The 16756-nt window shown below is 38.0% G+C and overlaps 1 protein-coding gene across 8 annotated transcripts in view; it reads left to right on the top strand.

The window, feature by feature from the left end:
* The window catches only part of LOC126259166 (uncharacterized), a 131016-nt gene that overhangs the window by 78924 nt on the left and 35336 nt on the right, over nt 1–16756 (top strand). For 7 of the 8 annotated variants that reach the window (XM_049955725.1, XM_049955727.1, XM_049955726.1 and 4 more), the window contains 3 exons: nt 654–803; nt 14076–14484; nt 16325–16426. In XM_049955725.1, the coding sequence (XP_049811682.1) occupies nt 654–803; nt 14076–14484; nt 16325–16426 (661 nt within the window). The remainder of the gene's footprint in view (nt 1–653; nt 804–14075; nt 14485–16324; nt 16427–16756) is intronic. The other variant, XM_049955730.1, reaches the window with a different exon arrangement.

Here is a 16756-nt window from a genome sequence, read left to right as displayed (position 1 = left end):
ATGAAGTGATAAGACAATTTCTATAAGGGGCAACGAAAGCATAAATCGAACAGACTGTCCAGGGGTAAAGGAAAAAAGAGAAATTTTGGTTCAACTTAGGTAGATGATAAAAAAATTACTTAAAACAAGATCATTTATACAGGGAATATGATTTGAAAATAATAAACTAAAAGCCATGAAAAATAAATATCTGTTGGAATACAAATAAGTAAAGAACATAAGATATACGACCTATCTACAAGAAAGAAAGCAGAAGCCAATGTAATTACTAAACTTCAGTTATTCACTGTTAGTTGCATAAGAAGGCTGTTATGGCAGTAAACTATGTGTGAACATATGCAACTGAGAGTGCCAAGAACTGGAATTATGTATTACAATAGAATTTTATATGCCTAATCAATTAATGTAACTAAATAAAGCATATTTCTGTTCACTGAATGAGATAGCTGTTATAACAGTAGACAGTCCAACTGTCTTGGTCATAAAGGTAGAATGTTCCATCTAAAGCTCAGGTTAATGCTCCTTCATGTTTAGCCACAGTTACTCCTGTATTACGCAAGTACTTTTTATAATATGAATAGGTAGTGTGCATAATAGTGGATAAATCACTATACCTTTAATAGTTGTTATTTTCTGTGCATCTTTCCCCACAGAGTGAAAAAAGGGCTTTCTGCATTAACGTGTGACACTGAAAATCTCCAAGAAGTCCCCATTATAAAGCAGAACAATGGGAAATCAGTTGCAGAGGGCAACAAATGTAAATTAAAGGATACTGGTGTGCAAACAGTTGAACTGCAAGACATGTAAGTTTCATTAATAGTTAATATTGTTTTTAACTTAGTAAATTAAAATGAAAGTTACTACTACTTAACGGGTTGGAAGGGGAGGGGGAGGAGGAGAAAAGAAAAGAAAAGAAAAAAAGAAGCTGCTGCTTCCTCAGTTTTATGCATATCTACTGTTTATACCATATTAATAATATTTACGTTAATATATTAACATTTTTCAAAGAAAATAACTATCAACACTCGTAACCATGAAGATTAGTTTGTGTTATACTACTGCATGTCATGCAGCGGTACAGTGAACACAACTATTTATTGTGTAGCTAACAGGAATTTTCAATCCTTGAATCTAGATAAGCCAGATAACGAAGAAACAGTGGCTAACGATATATGATTTTAATTTATTTTCGAATTGGTTAAAGATTCCCAATTTATTGCTTTATGTTTTTTGGGGGTTCGATGAATACTTTTGCATCATAGTACCTACCTACTTCCAGTCAACCATAGACAAGAAGGCAAAGTCTAATAATTGTATTGTGATTGTGCAAATCACAGTTCATCTGAAGCTGACTTTCATTATCACAACAAAAACCATTAACAAGTAAACATGCTGGGAACTGTGTACAAGAATTTTTTAAATCTTTACTGAGGTAAACTTGTCCAGACACTAGACTCGCATTCAGGAGGACACAGTTCAGATCCTAACCCAGCAATCCAGACTTGGGTTTACTGTGGTTTCCCGAAATCACATAAGGCAAATGCTGGCATGATTCCTTTGAAAATAAGAAGTCCAATTACCTTCTACATCTTTTCCCCTTCTGAGCTGGTGCTCCCACTGTAATGAGCTCATCATGATGGTGCTGTGCATTAAACCCAAATCTTCTTCCCAAGATCTCTAGAGGCCTTGAAAGATGTGCAGTTATTTCCATTATGAAATACTCTCACTGCTCATTTCTGCTGAATAAATGCTTTCTTCACTTTTTGTCGAACGCTCCAGAAGATAATTCCAAATTCCATAAAACCACAGAACGAAAATTTATAAAACAGTCTAACATTTTTGTCTTTAGTTCAAGCGAATGAGAGAGGCTTCGAAGAGCATAACATCTTGAACTGAGCTTCTTGATTACTTTATGTTCATGTTGACTACATTTTAATGAATTATTCAGCTGGATCCCATGGAATTTTGCACAGTGTGTTTCAGTTAGTGTGTAGCTATCTATCTGTGGTGATTGTAGGTCATTTGTGTCGATTTACATTTGCACAACATGAACATTTCAAAGATCAAGTCTTCCATTGTTTGCTGTGGAGCAACTGTAGAGCCGTTCAACTTCCTTCAGAGTTGTGTCTTGTTAGTTGAGTCTGAACTCTTCAGCAGTATGCTTGCATAATTCTCAAACATTACAGCTGCCCCACCAATGATACTAGGAAAAAGACATGTAACTCCCAATCTAGCTTGCCTAAAAATATAAGTTTTGTTAAACATAGACTTAATAAAAGTTCTGTTAATTGCAGTTTTAACTATGATATCCCAGATATCTACTGTTAAGTGGACTTAGTTTTTAGTGCATAATTCCTGCTGTTTGTGAAACTTCCAGTCAGGAAAATGGTTTATTAAATGCATCATTCACAGTTTATTTTGGTTAAAATACAATCTGAAAGTCCTGTATCTTGGCACTCCTTTTAACAGTCTAGACACATCTTCACTTCTAACAGCAGTATGTTCATTCTCATCTGAAAGTAAAAGACACCCCTGTCTTTTGTATCTCAGTTTGTCCCCCCCCCCCCCCCGCCCCGCCCCCCCACCTGCCACCACCACCACCACCACCACCACCACCACCACCACCACCTCCACCACCACCTCCACCCACCACCCCCACCCCAATATTATGAGTCTACACATGTTACTGCTCAGCACAAAGTTTTTATCCCTGTTTATGAAGCTTAATGTTCGTGTACTGAGAATGATAATCTGACATCCTGGTTTTGTTGCACATATTTTTTTTACATGTTGAAAGTTGCTCACAAGTTGAAACAGACAGCTACCTAGTCTTCTGACGATGATATATGATATGTTGAATTGTAGCGGATTATGATGCGTTCCACTCCATGCACAATCTGTCACCTAGTTGATATGTGTGCTAACTTGTATGTTACCAATACTTTTCAATCAATTTTCTTGAAATTATTTGGTAAATTGGATTTGCTATGCAGTGCCTTTAGACCCAGAGTTGAGATTTCTTCACTTTCTGCAATAGGCAAGTGCTGAAGGCTCTGATCTATTCAAGCTACTAAAATGATGTAATCAGTTTTGCAATAACTCTTCTGTGTTATAATCACAATGTTTCCTCTATGCAATTTCATTTACAGTTGCAAATGATTCAGATCTCAAACAACTAGTAGCTCACAAATTGTTCATAACATGTATTGCTGTACTGATTTGACATTTCAGAATGACAGTTCCTTATCATCTCCAGATGTTGTGTCATTGACATTATTGCCCAGGCCTTTTCCTCTGTGGCTTCCGAGGCACCACCAAGCCAGGACGTCAAAGCAAAAGCGGGCCTTCCTAGCAGGTTGGGAACGCACACTCACCATCACACCTTGTCGATGCCATGAGGTGACTTGTTTCGCATCCATCTACATATATGCCAAGCCAGAGTGCACACACTGCACTGGCATAGTGGTTAGTAATGGAACATGCTATTCCACAGACTCTACATTTGACATGGCAGTGTGAGCCTCTGTTGTGCCAGTTTCATATATCCAGATCCTGAGAACCAAGAGGTGTTGGTTGTTAGTGAAATGCTAACAAGATTACACTTTGTTCATCTATATGAGTAAATATGGAGATAAACCCTTCAGTTGTGAAAGACTTTTATTTTTCCAATATCACAAACAATTTCGGTCTAACAGGTGCCCATCATCAGGTGTAATATTACTGAAAACAAGCAAAAGATAATGTTAAGGAAAAATTTTTCACAAATGCTTGTGAGCATAAGCCAGTGGATACTAATAAGAACTTTCTTAGCTTAAATACTACTTGCAGTTGGGCTAGTTGTGGTGAAAAATATAAGAAATGTCACAGAGCAGTGGCGACTGGGTAATCGAGAAAGACATAATACAGAATAATTGGTCGAAACTTAAGTTGCGTGTTGTGACCCCATGTGCTGCAGGACTGAATAGAACAGAGGCAAACCCACACGCAAGAGCAGGTCAAGGAGAGGTGCACACGGAGAAAGGAAGTAAATAGAAGCTACTAAACTGGCAGGGTAATGCTATAGCCATCTAGTATAATGATTAGGAAGTGTCGTGACATCAACTAACCCAACTGTTCAAATGAAACTGACAGTCTTCAATACAAACTGAGAAAATATGCTATGATGTGATGTAACTGATGCTGAAGGTACAGAAAAAGTAAAAGAGTTTGTTAAGACAAACATCAAATTGATCATTTAAGAAAATGCAAAGTCAGAAATGTATACTATAGAGTAATGTGAATGACACCAAAGAAGGTTTAACAAAATAGACTTATTGATTAGATAAAATGCCATATAGTAAGAAAAACAAATTTTTTCCATTCAAAAATATAAACACAGTGAACAAACTTTTAAACCTTCCTGAGTACTAAGAATGTGCTATTTAGTTGAGATCCAATTAGACTGCACCAAACGTAATAAGATAATTCATAACTAAAGGGAAATTTGTATGATGTTGTTGCTTTGGTTGTTGAAATAATCCAACAGCTCCACTTGAAAGTGGAAAAGAAGCACACTTGAATGATACAATAAGGGAGGAAGCTGCAAATAAAAAGGAGCATTCCTTGTATGGTTTCAGGAGAGAACAGAGGAAGGAAGGAAGTAATACACTGAGAAGAAGAAAGTGGTTAAGAGCATGATGGTAGGTGAGAAGAGAAAAATTGATGGGGAAGTGCTCAAAAATGATAGAAGATGACAGTTAGGGAAGTAAAAAAGTCCTCTAAGGAATGGTTATGCAAACAGGAGAATTGTGATGAAAAATATCAGGATGATCAGTAAAGAAGGAAAAGAAGTTAAGAATGTACAGGAAATCAAGGAGATGGGGAAGAAATATTTTGAAGAGTTAATAAATCCCAATGGAAATATGGGAGAGAAAATTGAGGAGCCTGGGAATGTGAAGGATGCCACACTGGACCTAACCAGGAGAGAAATATAGGAAATGCTAGAGACCATGAAAAGAGGAAAAGTGCCTGGATTTGATGAAGCAAATATGGAGATGGTGAGGGTAGCTGGCATTGTTGGAGTGCATTGGCTCTATAGGGTCATGACAATAGTATGGAAAGAAAGGACTCCTGAAGACTGGAAAATGGATATGATACTTAATAAAAGGCATCTCCTAGAGAAACATCATGAATGTGGTAAGAGTTTAATAAGGTTTTCCTGGACATTGAGAAGACGTATGATAGTATGAGAAGAAGCAAGATCTGGGAAACCCGCCAGAAAAAAGGTAATGGAAGCTGATTGACAGAAAAATGGGCTGATGTAAGTGGCTGCAACATCCCTGCTACTTTCCATCACCATTATGAAAGAGAGAAAGGCAGGAATGACAGTGCGAATAGGAGATGAAAATATGAAAGCAGTACTCTTTGCATATGATTTAATAGTGTGGCACAGTGGAGCTGGAGAGGCACAAGAATGGATAAATGCACAGGAGAAAGAGGTGAGACAGTAAGGATTAAAATTTAACGCAGAGAACTGTGAAGTGATAGTGACGATGAGCAATAAAATGAGAGTAGCAACGGATAGAAGTATTAGTGGGCAAGTACTAAAGAAGTGGAAAGTTTCATGTACCTGGGAAGTGTACTAGAAGACAGTGGGAGGAATGATAAGGGGATTAGTGAAAGGGGAAGGCAGTTACATGGGATTCCTGGTATCAAACAAGGATGTATTGCCAAAAAGTAAGTAAATGTTACACCAAATATATTACACTCCGGTACACATATAGGCATCAGAAATATGGGTACTGAAGAAAAGGCAGGTGAGTAAGACACAAACTTGCTAGATGAAATTTCAAAAAATCAAAATAGGACTTATTAGAATGGATAGAGTAAGGAATGAGATGATGAGAGAAAAAGTGAAAGTGAAACCCATGCATGTGACCATAGAAAAGACAAAATTGAGATGGTATGGGTACATTAAAAGAATATGAGTTTGGAGGATACAGAGACAGGCTTGTGAAATGACAAGAGTTCTAGAAGAAGACTGAGAGATATATTGTTAGAATGAAGGAATGAGTGAAGATAGAGGTGAAGACTGGGACAGAGTGCAGTTAGAAACATGGTAGATGAGGACAAGAACATGAGCCATTGCAACAACACGTCAGTAAGCACCTGAAGATGATGAGCAGCTGTCTTGTTGAAATATTGTGCAATTTCCACAACATTATCCGATACAAATCCTGTGAACCAGTGAAGCAGTTACTACATTGGGAAAGTCTTAAACAGCATTTACAATATTATTATTAAAATATTTTCCACGTCTGACTTTTTGTTAACAAACTTTTCATTGAGTCTGATAGAGATACAGTCTTCCTGTGCTCTCAGTTGCCCTGTTTCCCTTTTAACAATATTCCAAATTATTTTAATTGAATTATCAGAGTAACTAATCTCAGACACAGTGCACATACTTCTGGACTTTTTAACAACTTTTCTTAATACAATGCAGTAGTGACTATTTCTGAATCATCACTCCTTCTAGCTATAATATAAATTTCCATTTTCTGTTTACAAGATTTTTTTATCATTTTTGTAAGCTATGGCATTTTAGATGGTTTCGTATTTCGTCTCACATGATAAACACACCCTAAGCAACACAAACAAAAGTATGGCAATGAAATAACTCACATTTCGTACGATCCACTAGCCAAAGACTGCTGGATTCTTTTGCATAAGACACGATTTGGCTACCCATATTCAGTTATTACCATCACAAGAGATCGGCTTACAGGAGGTAAACTTCATACGACATGGTGGAAACTAACTATAATTTTATTTTTATTTTTAACCTTCTGTCCCATCATTTTCATCATCGTATTGACTTCTTTATTTTTTTCTTATCATTCTTTTTTTTGTCTGGAATCTGTCTTTGTCAACCAGGGCTCTTATAGCAAAAAGAAGATTTTACAGTTTACTTTTAGCACTGAAACTTAATTTTTTTCTGTCTTGAGTCAACTTTAATCACCGTGGGCAAAGTGAGCATGATGAATAGTTCTACTGCAGATTGCTGACCGCCATTTTCTTGGATACGAGGGTGGTTTGAAAAGTTCTTGGAATGGAATAGAAACGTCACTGTAACTTTTTTATTTTTCAATGTAGTCTCCTTGTAGATTAATGCACTTGGTTCAACGATGTTCCAGTGCCTTGATCCCACCTCAAAAATTAGTTTCCTCCAGGCCTGAAAAATAGTTGTCAACTCTGGCTATCAGTTCTACGTTTGAAATGAATCTTCATCCACCAAGAAAAATTTTCAGTTTTGGGAAGAGATCAAAGTCTGACAGAGCCATATCGGGTGAATACGGTGGGTGTGGCAAAAATTCATGCCTTAGTTCGTCTAATTTTGCCATGGCGATGGCACATGTTTGTGCATACGCATTGTTTTGATGGAAGATGACTTTCTTCCTTGCAAAACCTAGCCTTTTTTCGCATATCTTTTGTTGAAACTTGTCCAGAAGGTTAGCGTAGTATTCTCAAGTAATTGTTTGCCCAGCGGGGAGATAATCTACAGACAGAATCCCTTTTGCATCCCAGAACACTGATGCCATGACCTTTCCTGCTGAAGGAGTTGTCTTTTTTTTTTTCTTTGGTGGCAGAGAATCAGCATGTTTCCACTGCTTTGACTGTAGTTTTGTCTCTGGGGTACAGTAATGCACCAAAGTTTCATCTGCGGTCACAAACCGGCACAAAAAATCTTGTTTGTTTCTCCTAAAATGGGCCAAACATTGTTCTGATATGTCCATTCTCATGCGTTTTTGATCCAGTGTCAAGCGTCGCGGCACCTATCTTGCAGATAATTTTTTAATATCTAATTCTTCAGTTAAAATGTGACCCTTTCAGATGACATCTGGTAAGTGTGAGCAATTTTATGCGCTTTCAGTCAGCGATCCTCCATGACCATTTTGTGCACTTTATGATTTCTGGAGTTGAGACCCATCTTGGCCAACCACTGCATGGATCATCATCTAAGCTCTCCCAACCAAATTTAAATTCATTTTTCCACTTGGCAACAGTTGAATATGAAGAAGCAGAGCCCCCAGTGTATTCTGGAAATCGGCATGAATGCCCTGTGCTTTCATACCTTTCTTTATGAAGTACTTATCATTACTCGAATCTCGATTTTTTTCCATCTTCGCAAATCACTACACGGGAACAACAACAGAGCCACGTCAGCGCCACAGCTCTCCTCGAAGAACACTGACGTGGCACATGTTTACAGGCAACAGTCCAATGAATATCACGTGAACAACTCGTTGCGCTAGCACTGACCTCTCGTGGTGATTCTGAGAACTTTTCAAACCACCCTCATGCATTGCATATCAAGAGGTTGTGGTTAGGTTATGACATGAGTGTAAATTCAATGCTACAAAACATGTTGTCTACCACAGTTTAGTCATTGGCCATTTAAAATCAGCTGTGGACAGAACATCTCATGTTCCCACCATGCCTGATGTTAGCAGCTTTCAACATTAAACCATGTTACATGAAAAGCATTTCAGCACTTGTGAAGTGATCTGCTGTGGTTGTGTGTTGTCTTTAACCAATTGATAGCCAATGTGGCAACACTGCAGTACCAAGTGACAGATGTCAACAATCAAGTAATTTCAAACGGACTATAGTATGGTATAGATCCATTGCAATACTGAGGGTGCCTACACACAGGATTCAGTAGAGTCCCCAATGGTTGACAATGGAATTTTTTCCCACTGTTTGTGCAACAATTTCCAACCAATTTCTCAATTTGGCGAGAATGACAAGGGGGGAGGGGGGGGGGGTCGAGGTGACAAGTGAATTCTGTTCTCCAAGACAGAGAGCAGAGTTTGTATCATTTTGAGACATGGCAGTTTTGATAGCTGGGGCAGATACAAAACTCCAGTTGCTTCTTCAAAAAACAAAGATGGGACAGATCCAGTGATTTGACAGGAGGACAGTTGCTACATATGGCAATTTCTTGGACAAGATGACTATTTTTCTTTGGATTGTGGGCAGAATGGCTTATAACCAATTTTAAAGATACTTTCCATTCTGCTTATGGATATTCCAAGTCCTTTGCTGTCTTTAATAGAATTGAAATAGCAAACTTCAAAGTTTTCATTTCATCTTCCTGAACTTTAATTCCAAATTTCTCTTTGGTTTACTTTATTGCTTGCACAGTTACATATTGAATATCATGGGGTGTAAGCTACAAAAAGGTCTCACTCTCTTCTTACCTACAGCTTCTCTTTCATGTCTTTCAAGGCTTATGACTGCAGTCTGCCATCTGTACAAATTGTAATTATCTTTCTCTCACTGCATTTTATTCCTAATTCCTCAAGAATTTCAAAGAATGTCTTCCAGTTAACAGTGTCATAAGTTCTCTATAAATTTACAAATATCATAAATGTAGGTTTGCCATATTATTGAGTCTATCTTCTAAAATAAGTCATAGGATCAGTATTGCTTCACATATTGCTGCATTACCTTGGAACCAAAACTAATCATCCCCAAGGTTGGCTTCTACCAGTCTGTCTATTCATCTATAAATATTTTGTGCCAGTATTTTGCTACATTGGATTACTGAACTGTTGGTTATATAATAATCACATCAGTCAGCACCTGCCTTCTTTGAAATTGGAATTATTACATTCTTCCTACACCTTGAAAGTATTTACATTTACTTACACATGAAGTGTCATAGATTTCAGTACTTTTCAAAGGAAGCTGCTGTGCAGCAGAATTGTGGCTTTATCAATCGCACCGAGTGACACTTGTGTTTGGGAGGAGTGCAGTTCAAATTCCCATCCAGACGTTGAGGTGTAGTTTTTCTATGGTTTCCCTAAATTGTTTAAGGCAAGGACATAACTGATTTCTTTCCTCAATCCCAGCATGCATTCCATCTCTAATGTCCATCTACATCTATATCTACATCCATACTCCGCAAGCCACCTGACGGTGTGTGGCGGAGGGTACCCTGAGTACCTCTATTGGTTTTCCCTTCTATTCCAGTCTCGTATTGTTCGTGGAAAGAAGGATTGTCTGTATGCTTCTGTGTGGGCTCTAATCTCTCTGATTTTATCCTCATGGTCTCTTCGCGAGATATACGTAGGAGGGAACAATATACTGCTGGACTCTTCGGTGAAGGTATGTTCTCGAAACTTTAACAAAAGCCCGTACCGAGCTACTGAGCATCTCTCCTGCAGAGTCTTCCACTGGAGTTTATCTATCATCTCCGTAACGCTTTCGCGATTACTAAATGATCCTGTAACGAAGTGCGCTGCTCTCCGTTGGATCTTCTCTATCTCTTCTATCAACCCTATCTGGTACGGCTCCCACACCGCTGAGCAGTATTCCAGCAGTGGGCGTACAAGTGTACTGTAACCTACTTCCTTTTTTTTCGGATTGCATTTCCTTAGGATTCTTCCAATGAATCTCAGTCTGGCATCTGCTTTACCGACGATCTACTTTATATGATCATTCCATTTTAAATCACTCCTAATGCGTACTCCCAGATAATTTAGGGAATTAACTGCTTCCAGTTGCTGACCTGCTATTTTGTAGCTAAATGATAAGGGATCTATCTTTCTATGTATTCGCAGCACATTACACTTGTCTACATTGAGATTCAATTGCCATTACCTGCACCATGCGTCAATTTGCTGCAGATCCTCCTGCATTTCAGTACAATTTTCCATTGTTACAACCTCTCGATACACGACAGCACCATCTGCAAAAAGCCTCAGTGAACTTCCGATGTCATCCACCAGGTCATTTATGTATATTGTGAACAGCAACAGTCCCATGACACTCCCATGTGGCACACCTGAAATCACTCTTACTTCGGAAGACTTCTCTCCATTGAGAATGACATGCTGCGTTCTGTTATCTAGGAACTCCTCAATCCAATCACACAATTGGTGCTCTTACTTTGTTCACTAAACGACTGTGGGGAACTGTATCGAACGCCTTGCGGAAGTCAAGAAACACGCCATCTACCTGTGAACCCGTGTCTATGGCCCTCTGAGTCTCGTGGACGAATAGCGCGAGCTGGGCTTCACACGACCGTCTTTTTCGAAACCCATGCTGATTCCTATAGAGTAGATTTCTAGTCTCCAGGAAAGTCATTATACTCGAACATAATACGTGTTCCAAAATTCTACAACTGATCAATGTTAGGGATATAGATCTATAGTTCTGCACATCTGTTCGACGTCCCTTCTTGAAAACGGGGATGACCTGTGCCCTTTTCCAATCCTTTGGAACGCTACGCTCTTCTAGAGACCTACGGTACACCGCTGCAAGAAGGGGGGCAAGTTCCTTCACGTACTCTGTGTAGAATAGAACTGGTATCCCATCAGGTCCAGCGGCCTTTCCTGTTTTGAGCGATTTTAATTGTTTCTCTATCCCTCTGTCATCTATTTCGAGCAATAGACCATTAAACCCTGAACTTCCTCCATTCTTATTTGTCTGTGGTACCAACATTTTCTTCATTAGACCATGACTTGCTTCTGGTGGTTTCTACTTTGTGTTGTTCATTGCCTATATACTGCTACCTGTTCTAGGCAATTTAAAATTAAAAACATAAACAATCCTATTGTCCGCATTTTCCAGTTCTGTCATGGTGTACAGTTTTATTTACACAGTGTAACAGTTAACAGTTTCCAAAATTACACTGCATTTTGCAATTTTGTTCATTGGTATAATGACCGATCTTTAATTCTGTTGAGACTTGTAAATATGTATTAATATTTTTCAAATGATATGTACCAAGTGGATCTTAGACATAAAGCATCTGAAATGCTGTGTACTCTCTGTTTGTTCAGTAGGTGTCTTCTTCCTCAACTTTTTCTTATTTTTTGCTTCTTTCATTGCTTTCTTCTGAACTTTCATTCTTGCACTGTCTTTACTCTTACGTTTCTGCTTCCTTTCTACCTGCACCTTGTTTCTTCCTCTTTTGATCCCCCTTCTCTTGATTTATCTTCTCTTGTATATAACTTCTTCTACTTCCTCTCCTCCTTCGTCATCATCATCACCATCTTCTTCTTTCCTTACTCGTATTCTATCTCTTCATTATCTCCTGTTTGTCAGACTTCCATCTGTTTATTTTCTGCTTAGTGTCCTCTTCTTGAGCTTGAAATTTGCTTGGTTTGCAAGAAACATTTATTCAGAATGTTGGCTGTTATTGCAATCTTTTGCAAGTTTGATATTCCACACATTTGCCCCAGGTAGTCAGGGATAAAACCAATCTTTTTTTCTTTTTTATTTCCTTCTTTCTTTCCCAAAAGCTCAGTGGGGCAAAGCAAAACTGTTTTTTGAAAGCTGTAGGGAGAATACAATCCAGTGGCCTGAACTGCTGGACTTGGTATACACAATGGTAACTTATAACTGACTTCCAGCTGACAATGTTGCAAGCTCCCTTTTATATTAAACTGCCTCTCATTTACTTTAGGAAGTTCTTCCTCATTTTAAAAACTTGCACTTCATTTTTTCTGTAATGTCTTCAATAGATTTGCATATGTACTGGACTTATTTAACAGTCTCAAGTACACATTTTTTCTGTTCGATTTCTCTAGCAAGGCATCCTCCTTTTGCAGCTGCTGTTCTGTTTAAACTGACAAATTACCTGTGTTTTTGGAATCTTTACTTTTTTCCTGCAATTGAAATTTTAATTTCCATATTTCCTCAACTGTCCCTCTTGAAGCTTTTTTTAATTATTGCATCTTCCTCTAACTATTTTTGTGCTCCACCAGGAAATTTTTCTGTCCATCTCCTTAGCGATACTGCTCATGATTTTTGTGGCTATCCAGTCCAACCTCATTATACTATATTTCTGTACCTCTTTTTTGCAAGGTATTTTCACTGCTTTCCATTCAATTGTACCTGATCCTGTTCATTTTCCATGTATGTCCAGTTGCTTTCTTGAGGTCACAGTTGAGTTAACCATTTACTTGTTTCATTCTTCTCCACAAATCCAGAATTTGGCACAAGTATCACAATTTTGTCCCTATCCTGGAGCTCAAGTCATCTATAAATTTCTGTTGTGTCTGTTATTTCAGCCATTATTTTTGCTGATAGTCAGTCCACATTTGAATAGTCTTCATCTGTAGTAGCTTCACAGCATAACACTATCAACAATGGAAGATTATGATCACAATGAATTACAGGCCCTACTCCTACTCTTTTTTTTTTTCACTGATTTGTCATCATTTGCACAGTTTATCCTCTGGTTATGGCATCTCCTGATATTGACATTCTTTGTCATTGTCCCAGGGTTCCATTGGTAATAGAAATTGAGTATAGATTAAGACATGCCTCACTTCTAGAGCTCCTGTTCATTAACAAAACCTATAGTCAAGAATGCAGTCATCTAGCATAGACTAAAAACTGTAGTGTCAAAATACATACATGCAGATCAGAACAGTTCATTAACCTGATTATCTATATCTAGTTCCATATAAAGTTTCATAAATTCCACTGCTTTTAAAATGAGGTGACAGTGGCAGATGCTCTTCTAAGCACTCTAACATAGTCTTAAAGTAGCTTTTAGCTGTCGCTATGGTTTACTGATTGTTACCTTCACACTGCATGTAATAATCTGCGTGGAATCGTTCTCTCTTGCTATTAGTTTTCATGCTGAAATTTACCGGCAGATTAAAATAGTGTGTAGAAATGACACTTGCACTCTTGTCCCATCCTTTCATGTCCACTACAGGAGAGCCTCTTTGGTGCTTAAAGTAGGTGAGGGGTACTGCTAATTTGAAGCTTTGAAATTGGTCTTGTGACATATGAGAATAAGTTCTTAGGTAAGAACCTTGCTTGTGAAAAGCAAGAGTCCAGAGTCAAATCCCAAACTTGCGTATATGTTTTAATTTGTGCAGAAGTTAAATTATCGTTTCACCCTGCTACAGAAATAAATACAAGTATTAGTTTTCATATTTATTAGTCATTTCAAAGGTGTACATTGCGCTCAGCTTTCATCTTTGGTCATACATTTTGGAACATAGATATCTGCTAGAAGCCAAGTCATTAAAACAAAAATCTTTCACAGTTTTTCTTAATTCTCTTTTAAGTGTATTACTCAACAAGGAGTTCAAAGACAAGAAATTTAGCACAGTTGCTTCAAACACAGAAGAAACAAAGGTTAAATATGAAAGAAGTCAGAAGAAATCAAGTTCATCTTTTCTTCCTCCAGAATTCACTAAACCAACTAAAGCAGTTAAAGAATCGGATGATCCTGAAACTACAAAACATATGCGGCCAGTGAGTGCTTCTTTACAAAGATCTTATGATAAAATTAGAAGCGCATCTCCATGCAGAAGATCAAGATCTCCAAGCCCACGTTTTTCTGTGTTGTCACGGACTAGGCGCAAATCCTACATGGAACAGAAGCAACCAGTGTTCACTGACTTTGGATGGAATGATAGTAACAGAAATGTTGGTGATAAGAAGACATACAATATTCTTGCTCCTGAGAAAGAGGTTTGTGTTGAAAACATTTCATCCATTATGTTCAGTGAATGTATATTATCTTTTTGTCATAGCAGTGCTCTTATTTAACTGTTCACGTAATTTGAGTGGAAGTATGAAACTTGTCTAGTAGAAAGGGGAATCGTCAGTAGGATATTAGGAAGGAAAGAGAAACAAGTGGAGGACAGGTACTACCAGTGAGGTCCGCAGCTCGTGGTCGTGCGGTAGCGTTCTCGCTTCCCGCGCCCGAGTTCCCGGGTTCGATTCCCGGTGGGGTCAGGGATTTTCTCTGCCTTGTGATGACTGGGTGTTGTGTGATGTCCTTAGGTTAGTTAGGTTTTAGTAGTTCTAAGTTCTAGGGGACTGATGACCATAGATGTTAAGTCCCATAGTGCTCAGAGCCATTTGAACCAACTACCAGTGAGTGAGGACAGAGACTTGCTGAACAAAATTATACGTCAGGGTGACAATTTGCATCTGTGAAATCCAGGCAAGCTAGTGTTAGATGGGAGAATCCAGCTGGCATCTGTCTGAAGCAGCCTCTGATGTCTGGTATCTGTTTGAAGCAGCCACTGATGTTTGCTGAGAAGTGTTCCATAAAATTGGATTGTCAAGACAGTGATGTTTATATAAGGCTTGGCTGTATTCAGAGATGCCTGTACGTGTAATGGAATAGTAGGTGCCAGTGACACAGCTGAAATAGGCTGCATGGGTACACAGGACATATCGTATTATGGTAAGATTCTGAAAGCAGACACGGCATAAGGATGGACTAGAATATTTTTCTAAAGTCAGTGAACTATGGAATACCAATTTTAGGGGGGTAAGTAGGATTTTGAAAGGAACTGCTTTTCAGGGTGCAGTGAAAGGTAGTCGGAACCCTGCTAGAACTGTTTCAGTACAGAGTGGTATCATGTGAATGGCTGGTGCTCCTTTCTGCTTGGTTGTGGATTATTTAGAAAATGAAATATTATTTCACAGGAGCTCTTATTTTTTTACCAGTTTTCCAGGATTATGTTTGTTAAAATACCCATAGTAAGGTGTTCTGTGTATTCAGAAATGGATTTTTTGTTACTGCATATACACTGTATACAGATAATAAACCTACAGAGGAAATAACATCTCTGTTCTCATACTTCAGCCCTTTCTCCTCCTTAACCTTCATATTGACCCTCGCTATCTTTATGTTCACCTCACCTAACCGGCCCAAGAAACAAAGTTGCCCCAATCGAGCCACAATGTTGGGAGAATGTAGCTGTGTGTGTTGACGCATTTGTATGTAATATCTGTCTCTCTAAAGAAGAATAAAAGGTCAAAACCTGTGTGATAATATTCAACTTCATATCTATGTGACTATCCACTTCTCATTGTGCTGGGAATGGTTGTCCTTCCTTAAACTTTTGTTTATTTACAATAACATTGCTCATTGCTCATCAACTGCTACACATGCACAATTGCAGCTAGTAAGTGATGTTTGTTCTTTGTCTCCAATGATATTAATGCTGACTTCTCTAATACTCTGTTTTCACTTGTAAATGCTTTATTAGTTGTGTAAGAATTTAAATTAAATATTTCACCAGCAGTCTGCAGGTGTTTAAATGTAAGTGTAAGTGTTGTTGCACATTATCAACTTCTTATGTGTTACAAAAGGTTACAGGGATGCAGTGAACGAAAGATTATAGAACAGAAAAAAAATCAATAAGAAATAACAAGTCAAGTAACTGTTATTTTTAACTGCTGCAAACTTGCACAGATAATCTTTGCTGAATCAGTTAATATTTAACATTCTGTGTTCTGATATGCGATTTTATCTTCCACTTACTAGCAATTTCAAAACTAAGAATCTTTACAGGTCCATCCCCTTGCACTACAAGCATTAAGAAATAGACAAAATGAGATTGAGGAGTGCCTTGCTCAAGAATCCCAGGTACTAAATGCTGACCAAACTCCAATGGTAGGTTAGCCCACATATGATGCATACCCATAGTTTGTAGAAGTAAAATAAGCAGCCTCCAACTTTCTCAGCATAAGAAATATTATTACTATTTTAGTATTCCATGTGACAAAATAGCAAAGAGTTCCACAGTTCTCATGGAAACTGATATTGTGTACTGTGGAATAAACATTTGAAAGTTTGTGGTCAACTGAAGAATGAGATACAACTCATCGGCTTTGACCAATGACATAATATTTTACTCATAGATAGTAATTGGCTTATTATGAGCCGTAGATAATAGATTGATTATCTACTGTGGTGAAGCATCATAATTGTAAATAGAAATAA

This window comes from Schistocerca nitens, chromosome 5 (assembly GCF_023898315.1).
Source record: "Schistocerca nitens isolate TAMUIC-IGC-003100 chromosome 5, iqSchNite1.1, whole genome shotgun sequence".
NCBI classification, from domain to species: domain Eukaryota; kingdom Metazoa; phylum Arthropoda; class Insecta; order Orthoptera; family Acrididae; genus Schistocerca; species Schistocerca nitens.
This window is presented reverse-complemented; position numbering and strand designations above follow the sequence as displayed.